The 9,496-nt window shown below is 41.6% G+C and overlaps 2 protein-coding genes across 3 annotated transcripts; one reads left to right on the top strand and one right to left on the bottom strand.

The window, feature by feature from the left end:
• The first annotated feature begins 1,759 nt into the window (after positions 1-1,759).
• On the top strand, positions 1,760-5,519 carry LOC104414725 (BRO1 domain-containing protein BROX homolog). Of its 2 annotated transcripts, none has more exons than XM_010025887.3 (12): positions 1,760-2,156; positions 2,519-2,746; positions 2,995-3,069; positions 3,160-3,218; positions 3,305-3,440; positions 3,527-3,623; positions 3,708-3,774; positions 3,978-4,076; positions 4,275-4,364; positions 4,470-4,624; positions 4,724-4,825; positions 4,950-5,519. In XM_010025887.3, exons 2-12 carry the CDS (start codon positions 2,548-2,550, stop codon positions 5,113-5,115), a joined length of 1,245 nt encoding a protein of 414 aa, XP_010024189.2. In that variant the 5' UTR covers positions 1,760-2,156; positions 2,519-2,547; the 3' UTR covers positions 5,116-5,519. The 2 variants fall into 2 exon arrangements, with proteins under 2 accessions (XP_010024189.2, XP_010024188.2); XM_010025886.3 differs by having other exon boundaries at positions 1,760-2,160.
• A 2,369-nt stretch (positions 5,520-7,888) lies between these two features.
• LOC104417324 (cyclin-K-like) lies at positions 7,889-9,153 on the bottom strand. Its single transcript, XM_010028623.2, has 2 exons — positions 8,629-9,153; positions 7,889-8,068 (listed from the first exon to the last, which is right to left on the bottom strand). Exons 1-2 carry the CDS (start codon positions 9,151-9,153, stop codon positions 7,889-7,891), a joined length of 705 nt encoding a protein of 234 aa, XP_010026925.2.
• Positions 9,154-9,496: the final 343 nt, after the last annotated feature.

Here is a 9,496-nt window from a genome sequence, read left to right as displayed (position 1 = left end):
AGGCAGAATAAAATCTCTTAAAGGAGCTTTTAATTTTATTCTGCCTCGATGGCTTCAAATATGTTCTATTCGTCAAAAGCCGGAACACAAGGCCGAATTTGATTTTCTCGCCAAAATATATTCATCTTTCTAATTTCTAAATGCAAATCATTTTCAACGATTTTACAGCCATCACGTTAATATGTTTTAGAACTTTTAGGTACTCAAAAATTAAATCAAAGCCCGATTCCAAATCGAATATCCACCCACTTTATAAGTATCAGTTTATTCTCAATTAGTCAAACAAGAACCTTGCTCCGACCAAATTATAAAAAATAAAAAAAGCGTAAATCTTACATGAGAGAATTTTATTTATGAGTGTAGGCTAGGTAGAAAATAACATTAAGTGTAAAAAACAATTTTTGTTTAAGGTTGACAAAAATAAAATTTCTTCCAAAAGTAATTGTGGAAACGAATCTACTCTCTCTCTCACCTTAGGGCAAAGATCCGGATGCATTTAAGATGCTTCACGTGCACAGATGGGCTTCCAACTGCACGATGCATCTTCTTGCTCTCTCTTCCTTCGCCTTGATTGCCCTTAATTTGCAGGTTAGGCTTATAATAGTGATTATCATCATCGACCCATTCTCGATTAGTATTGGTACGAATCGATTCGATACGATTCAACAGTTCATTGTTCTTTGACCCATCGAAGAGGTGGTTCTTGACCTACACTATATTTTGATAGTTTCGCACAATATAAATTATATTTAGAAATCGCAATTTTTTAACTATAAAGGATGCGCGGCACATAAGCTTTCCTTTTTATGTCTAAACGGGATACATTATAAAAAAAGTAAGGCCTACCAATAAATTTTATTATGCTGAGCATGTATTCAATATTAAAATATGTTAATCTTTTATCACACATTGTAAAAATAACTCCTCTTTAGCATTTATTTACTTAAATATGTGTATGCCTATGTTTAAAAAAAAAAAAAAAAAAAACTGCTTTTAGATACTTTATGTAATCTTAGGATCAAATCCAATTATCGATTAGGAGTCATGAATGTGCAATTTCAACTCATTTCTTGATTTACTTACGTTTGACTAATTGCTATCTTTCGATTCAATGCATCATGCATGCAAATAAGACCATGCATGTGAAAATGACTCTAGAGATTGCACGTATGTAAGTGATTCAGGCACCAATCTTGACCGAGGAAAACAAACAATTACTCATTTCGAGATTAAATTCAAGTGGTAATTATGCTGCAATAAAAAAGCTAAACACGCTTGTTTTTTCATTTATGCTATCCATTTATGTATTTGTAGCCAGAAAAATCATGATATGAGCATAGAAAATAGACTAAATTGAATCCTGATGTAAAATTCACGTGACTTTCATCAGATTTGATGGTCCAAATACAATCCCGTCGACATATTGACTTCATCGAACGCTTTCTCTCGTTCAGTGCACATTGATAATAGTCCACCCCGAGGACTAAAATGCAGTGAAAGAGCACGCTCGAAGATGGTCAAAAAAACCGGAAAGAGTACACTCGAAGAGGTGAATCGGCAAAAGCGATATGGGGGAATCAAGGGCCCAGATTTCATGGGAGAAAGCGGAGACCAGTCAACCAATCCCCCGGCGCCACTTGTCGCGCGACCCATCACTCCAGCCCACTAGCCAAGGATGGTCCCTCTTTAAAATCTTTCCCGTCTTCCACATGCTTACTACAGAAGTCACAGCTCACCTTTCAAGAACCCCAAGAAAGAAAAGAAAGAAAAGAAAAATCAAATCAAGAAACCAACTTGGATGAGCAAGCGGAGATGGTATTCTCGCTACTCGTTTCAGATTCACAGTAAAAAGGATTTAAAAAAAGCGACCGATGTTGAGTTGAGTTGTCACCTGGATAAAAAAATGGCCAAAGAAGCGGTAATGGTACAGCAGCTGATTGATTGAAGTTTCAACGAGTTGCCTTTAAACAAATTTGGCATGTAGACCTTGTTTCAGGTTCCGACTTCTCCGCCATGTGAGATGCCTCTCGATCCCTGAGCCTCTCTCTCTCTCTCTCTCTCTCTCTCTCTCTCTGTGCCTTATGTGATGCAGGTTTCCACTCTTATAATGCAACCTGGAAGCTTCACTGCCATCTCTGTCCTCTCTCCACTCTGTTGTCAGTAAGACAATTTCAAGATCCTCTGCTGTCATTTACTATTATTTTTCCTTTTCTTTCTTGCTTGCTTCTTGTTTTCTTTTCTGTCATTTTGCTTCGCTCAGATGATCATAACGCATGGTGAAAGATGTTTGTTCGTTTTTACCTCTTATTTAATGCTTCAACCATAAATATGGAGGCCGCTTGGATTTTGCGTAGTCAGGCTTCTCACTCGCTTCATGTGCCCTTGCCATTTAAAATTGCGCCGTCACGGGTCCATAAAATCTAGTTCTTCAGGAAAAGAAAGGGCAAATCTTTTTCAAGTCAATGCTGTTGAGTGATGGAATTAAAAGGGTCGGGCTTAGATGATTGATTTTGCTTAGGATACTGGAGCGCGAGCGCTGCAGGAACAATGGGTTGCACTGCTTCTGTTTGCTTGGCTGGGAGGAAGAAGAAGTTGAGCATCCCGGAAATCGCCGTGTTCGTCCCTTCAATGCGAGTGCCGGTCCAATCCAATCTTCAAAGGGCTCTCAAAGGACTAGTTCCGCGGGATCTCGTTGACAGGTTATCGGCGCTGCGGAATCAGATTCTTTTACTAGCAGAGGACACTGGTTAGTGCTCTTAGAAATAGCTACTGATTACAACACCTTCTGAAAGTTTTGGCATTGTTTGATTGATGAGGAAGTGGGAAAAGGGTTGAGTTTTAGTTGGATTCGGAATTTTAGACTCCAATCAAAAGAGTAATACCATGACTGACTATTCTGTTCCAGTGTCAGAGATTGTAGCCAGTAAAAAATTTCATTTTCGTAGCATTTGCGAAGAGTGAAAGATTTCTGTTTTCTTTTTTCTGCTAAATTAGATGGATCCGCCGCGAATGAATTGACACGAGCTCTAGAGGAGTACTTGACTCTTGTGATTGGGCTGACGAAGAAAGGTTTGGACTATTGAAATTGCTCCCTCCCTTTTGCATGTGAATGCTGCCAGGGTTCCCTCTTTACGACTCAATTATGGGTTTGATTTGCAGAACAGAGTCTCGAGGAGTCGGTGGAATTTAAGTGGAAAAACCTTGGCGATGGACGGCAAGTAAGAAGCTTATGTAGACTACACAACCTTCAAATTTCTGTCTTGTGAGTTGCGAGTGATGAGTGGGGTTGAAATTTGATGAGCAGGAAGCCTCCGTGGCGAGCGCCTGGTTTGAATTATTGTCCGTCATTCACATGATGGCCATGGTGACGCTATCCGAGGCGAATTCGCTGATGATCCCCAAGGATCATTCTGGCTCTGAAGTTAGGACCGTTTCCGCAGGTATGGGATTCGGTTTCTCGCCCACGCAGCTATAACCGACGTCCATTCTATCTTTACTAGTTCCTGATGGATGCTTTTGTTATCAGACTGCAAGAGGGATGCGGTCGACTTGTTATTGAAGGCGTCGGGTTACTTGGACTTTTGCTTAAGGGAGGTACTAATATGCATCCCGCCCGAGCTAAAGTATGCGACTTAACCCAAATCTCAGATTTTATGTCTTCGAGGCACAATACCTACATGATGTTTTGGGGCTATCTTCATTGATAGGGAAAGACTGCCAAAAGATTTGCAGGGCGGTGTACTGGAGGCTACATATATTCAAGCTCTAGGACAGGTATATATGTTATATTACAAATCCCAGAACTGGGATGGGTTCAGGTGAATAAATTATAGTACAGGCTCTTTGCTGTGTAATTAAAGATGGCGATATTCAAAGAAAAATCGGTAATCATAGGATGCTTTAAAGCACAAATGCAGATAGATAATTTAGTGGTGCTCATGAATTGCTCTGCGCATTTACTGTATTAACATATTCAGGGAACTGAAATTCAATTGGGATTGGCTGTTGAGAGCCAAAAGGCCAGCTTGTCGGTCAAGAGGAGGTTGGCGTGCGAGCAATTAACCTATTTTAGTCAGGTCGGTGAGAACTCTCTCCGCCTCATTTCGACTTTGGATTGACGAAAATTATTTGAAGCCCCACATGGTTTTGTCGTACTAATATTAGACCTTTTGATTTCACAACAAAAAGTTTCTCAGTTTATTCGTGTGGGGCTATGCAGAAAAGCCGTTCGGCTTTATTTTGATTATGACTGACGTCTCTCCTCTGTTCATTAGGCTCATACCTGCTTGTCTGAGTGCGACCTTAGTCACGGGTATGGAAAGAAGCAACTGCAGTTCATCAAATGGAAGTACCTCGAAGCAAAGGTTCCTAATTCTGTGTATTTTCATTCGTTTCGATTCAAAATAAAGAACTTCGGTCTGTGTCAATTCAGCAGCAGTACAGAGTCTAATTGCTGTGAAAATCATCAGGCCGCCGCTTATTACTACCATGGACTAATCTTTGACAAGGGAAACGAACCGTCCTGTCATGTTACTGCCGTGTGCTGCTTTCTGGCCGCTGAAGAACTCCTAGCAGAAAGCAAGAAGGCATGCCTAAGCTTTTGCCTTGCGGATCCTGTCTCTAGGTTGGTTTTTGGCGATGCTGCCTTAGTCCCTATATCAATTTTCCTTATTCTCTTGAGTCGTTTCATCATCGTTTGGCTCCTCTTTTCCCTTGGCAATAGGATCCCTCCGCTTTGGGGCATCATGAAATACTTGTATCAGAAGATCCCTGAAGTTGCATCAAGGAAATCTCAAACGTACGGATACCTTTTAGAACAAGAAAAGTAAGGACTTTTCTTAGTACGTCTCTCTTATGTCGATCATCATATTTGCTTACCTGATTGATGCACAGCTTTGAGCGATTCTTGTCATAATTTCCAGAGAACTCTTTCTATTTTGGTGTCACAGGGCTCTACAGACACTGCCTGATCTGCCCGAGTTTCAGTTGTCTTTGAGACCGGATGACTACGAATTACCCGAGATCGATCCCGCCTGGGACTGTAGAAAGTGGGAGATCGAAAGCCAGACCCTCAAAGAACACCTCAAAGATTACGAAGACGAGATCGAATCTTGAGGACACGGCTCGAATGACTGACTGAAACTGGGAGCGTTCCTTGTTACTCACAGCCCATGACAGTTTTAGAGGAGCTGACAGATTACTTGAGGAGAGCAACGCATTGCATCAAGCAAATAATCTGTTGCGAAAAGGCCTATTTCAAGACCGGTCAGATTGTGAAGAATCGGCTCGAGTAATCTTCTCCAGACAGCCCCCTTATCAATCTTAAACCTATACGTATACTGAAAATAGCCAAGAAAGCAAGAAAGTAATCTGAAAATAGACCGTTCAGTTTGGTTTGGTTTTTGTACTTGGGACTATGTTGTTATGCGACACCTTTGTATATCAGGGGACTGGTTGACTATTAACATAGTCATGTTACAAGTTTATGATACTAAGAATGGTGCTTGTTGGATCTTCTCCTTCCTCTTGCTATTGATGATCGTGTCCTTTATAGAATTTCAAAACTTTGGTCCACCGCACTCGATATGGCTGCTTACAGATTTAGTCCTCTATAATTTCGGCATTTGTGCCCCTTCAGTTTTATTTTGCGCAATCAAGCCCTTTAACTTCTTGAATTCGCATGATACGATTTTGTAAGTTTTACTTTATGCAATCAAGTCATTTAACTTTCTTGATTCGTACAATCAATTGCTTCGCTTACCCACTGTAACTAATGGTGTCAAATTTAAGATCCCTATTTTCCTTGTTTTTCTTGTTTGATTTATGCTCATTTGACACCGAATCAGCATTATGTCATTTTCTATTGCATAAGCAATGCCACATCATTAATTACTATGGCGATTTCGTCAGGATGGTTGATTGAGGGTATTTGATTGCACAAATAAAGAAAATTGAATGACTTAATTACACAAAATAAAACTTTGATGGCCAAATCACACAAACCCAGAGAGTTAGAGAATCAAACAAAATAAAGTAAGAAGACCAAACTGAACAAACAAAATTCAAAGAATTGAATCTTGAGTTTTCTTCTTTGTTCATAGAGATGGTTATCGAATGATTTCCAACCACAAGGCGGTTTAACTTGTCACTCAACTTTGATCATAGCAAAAAGAAAAATTTTGTAATCCTTTGAGCCCGGCTCAACCTGGTTGGGCCGGGCCGGGATAAGGGCAAATTAGTCTTATCCAAACTTGTGGGCCACCAAACACCATGATCATGTCTATTTATTTTCTATCTCCAAAATACTCATAAAAACATGTAACTAGTGGTAGAAAAATAGAAGGTGCCTGGTTAGTAATTTCTTCGGTCATGTCAGATTTCTCACTTCTTTTCCGTAATCTTTGAAACTAAAAAGCAAAGGTTTTGATGCTATCCCATGTTAATATGTGTCGATGTGATTGAGGATCCACTTAAATGGTGGAATCGACATTATGATTCATGAATGACGAGCCTAAGTTGTCATTTGACTCGGCCCAACTCCTCTTTCCTCTCCATCCTCTAGTTTTCTTTTCTTTTTCTTTCCTTTCATAATAGCAAATGGGATAATCTTTTCATTTAGGATATTTCAGCGATGGACTTTGACTAATTATACTATTCAATTAACTGTATTACCTAACTAAAATAATTAGAAAAGGCTCCCTTCTCTTTTTATGCGCTTCAACAGAAAGAAACGTACAACTGACCCTTTTTTTAATCATAAAATCAGGATGAAAATTGGTTCAATTTCACACGTTGCTTTATTTATCAAAATTAGCAAATTCAGTAGATCTGCTTTGGCCAACGGAAATAGCTAGGCATTTTGCGCACGAACGATGCCGTTTACAATGCTTTATTGCTTTAATATGTCAAAGAAAATAACCATGTAAATGGAATGGGGGGAAATCAAATGTTTCATATTCTCTCGATCTGGCTGCAAAAACAATTTCATGTGCATGATTAACACGATAGTGCTTGATCAAAGAAATTAACAATTTCATGTGCATGATTAACACGATAGTGCTTGATCAAAGAAATAATTTTATCGTACCATCAATAAAAACAAGATGAGAAGATGACTGAAAAAAAAATCCCTTGTTGTGAAAATTAAAACCATGAGAAAATTATCGTCATTGCAAAAAGCGCAGGTTTTTCATTAATAACAAACTAAGGTTGGTTTTGGGCAAAAAAGTTAAAGAAAAAACCAATACTTTGTCGCAAGTAGCTGATTTTCATGAACAAAGAAGAATTTACTTATAGAGAAATGGCCACTAATTCACTCAATTTCGCGAATGTACATATATAGAAATCTTCGGAGTATGCTATATTAACTAGATAGACACTCCAAAATCCTTATATATACTCTAGGAAGAGTCCTTCATCTGTTCTTCGTCGTTTCGATTTAGCACGACTTCTTGTGGGGTTGGATAATTTCGATCATTGGAAAGCAGCAACAGTCTGAGATCGTGGGAAATACCTGATACCCTGAAATTCATGCGACCACACTTTTTTCGGTGCGGTCAAATTGTGCCAAGATCGACACATCGTAACGCGACAAATTTAGATAGTGCAAGTAATAATGAGCTCATCACGTTTGACAGAAGGAAAACCTAGTGACAAGGACGTGACGGATGCTAGTGCCAAAATCACGAATATTATATATAATATCAGATGTCCTTCCTCAAGGGAAAGCAAGATTTCTCTTTTGAAAAATTTGTCTTCTTTTATCTTCCGGCCATGCATAAACCGGGCAAATTTCAAGCAAAGAAATGCTACCTAAACCGTCGGGAAGTGAAAATGCGAACATGCAGAAACGAGATCGATCTTCAGCTTATACATTCATTCCAAGTTTTTAATGCTCGATGAAGCACTTGAAGATAGCCAGGGGCTCGTTCCCGCAGAGAGCCCCTGCAAACTTCTCTGCAGAAACCTGCAGAAACTGCGGAGGAGCTTCAACTTTTAAGGTTGATGCTCGGCCTCTGCAGGTACCTGCAGATTCAGTGGGCTCCCCCGTAACGCGAACTGCAACTCTCTGGTTGCCGTCGTTATCAGAAACGAAAGAAGGAAACACTGAAGTTCTTGAAATCATTGAGAAAAGAAATAATAAGAAGAAGAGGAAGAAACGAAACGTGCGTACGAAAACGAAGGTAATCGACACCCACGCGAAGCGTTGAACTCTTACACGGTATGCGTTAAGAGGCATTTCCACATCAGACCACTCACGCCATTACTTTCGTTTTCTGGTTCTTTTTCAGCATTTTTAGTGGCTGAAAAAACCGATGGGATGCCTCAGAAATTCCAAAAAAAGAGAGAGGGAAGAAATAAACCGTCTTCATCAACTTGATCGACATTTCCTATTCGAGAGTATCATCAAGTGGAATGAGTTCCATCAACAGTCAGCTCAGATATGTCAAACCCATGTCTGCCACATGCTAAACACACTCCCAACTCCAACCGAAAGAAAAAAAAAAAGAAAAAAGAAGAAGAAGCAAAAAGCAAAAACCCAGAACGTCCTGAAGTCGTTTAAAGGAAAGAAAGAAGAAAGGACCCCGCTTTTTTTTCTTATAGATGCAGAGAGAGATCGAGGTTTACTCTGTCGTCGTCGACATCGTCTTCGTCGTCATCCTCCTCGCCGGCGTAGTCCATTGGCGGGCTCACCTCCACGAACCCGTGAAGGGCGGGGCGGTGGCCGGGGACGGCCTGGAGAGGGTCGAGCCAGGCGGGGGGAGGGGGCGTCGGGAGAAGCGCGGGCGGCGGCGGCGACGGCATTGCGCGGGCCGGGGCGGGGTCGACGAGGAGCTGCTGGTGGCCGCGGGCGGCGGCGCGCTCCCTCTTGTGGGCGTTCTGGTGGCCGCCCAGGGCCTGGGAGGTGACGAACTTGCGGGAGCAGTAGAGGCAGGAGAAGACCCTCGGGGGCTGGGACGGCGGGGAAGGAGGCTGGGACGGCGGCGGAGGAGGGGGGTAAACGAAGGGGTGCGGGTGCGGGTGCGGGTGCGGGTGCTTCGGCTGCTTGCTGCTGTGGAGGGGGTGGTGGTGGTGGCCGGGGTGCTTCGAAGGTGGCTTGGAGGAGGGAGAGGTGTGGCTGAGGAAATCGTAGAAGTTGTAGGAGTCCGCCATTAATTTCTGCAGTTGGATTCTGACGGCTGACTGCTTTGGGCTTGCAGAGGAGGAGGAGGAGATGGAAGAAGGAGGAGGAGGAGGAGGAGGAGGAGGAGGAGAAGAAGGGAAGAGAGAGAGAGAGAGGATGGAAGGAAGGAGGAGAGAGGGGTTTAAATGGGGGTTTAAGTGTGGAAGGACGAAAAGGCCCCCACCTCCTCCCACCGGATAAGAAGTTTCATAAAATTGGCATCTTTTCTCAGCCTTAAGGTTTTTAATTTTTCTAGATATAGGGATTTGGGGAGTGAACTTTCAGATTGCAAACTACTCGTCGGTCTTGAAAAGTATGGTTGTCTTGTTGATT

This window comes from Eucalyptus grandis, chromosome 8 (genome assembly GCF_016545825.1).
Source record: "Eucalyptus grandis isolate ANBG69807.140 chromosome 8, ASM1654582v1, whole genome shotgun sequence".
Lineage (NCBI taxonomy): Eukaryota > Viridiplantae > Streptophyta > Magnoliopsida > Myrtales > Myrtaceae > Eucalyptus > Eucalyptus grandis.
This window is presented reverse-complemented; position numbering and strand designations above follow the sequence as displayed.

Excerpts from the sequence above, each read along its gene's own strand:
- LOC104414725 (XM_010025887.3), top strand. The coding sequence starts at position 2,548 with ATGGGTTGCACTGCTTCTGTTTGCTTGGCTGGGAGGAAGAAGAAGTTG. Across the intron at positions 3,070-3,159 it reads GATTGGGCTGACGAAGAAAG|AACAGAGTCTCGAGGAGTCG; the intron begins GTTTGGACTATT and ends TTTGATTTGCAG. Across the intron at positions 4,077-4,274 it reads AATTAACCTATTTTAGTCAG|GCTCATACCTGCTTGTCTGA; the intron begins GTCGGTGAGAAC and ends TCTGTTCATTAG.
- LOC104417324 (XM_010028623.2), bottom strand. The coding sequence starts at position 9,153 with ATGGCGGACTCCTACAACTTCTACGATTTCCTCAGCCACACCTCTCCC. Across the intron at positions 8,069-8,628 it reads ACGATGTCGACGACGACAGA|AGAGTTGCAGTTCGCGTTAC; the intron begins GTAAACCTCGAT and ends GACGGCAACCAG.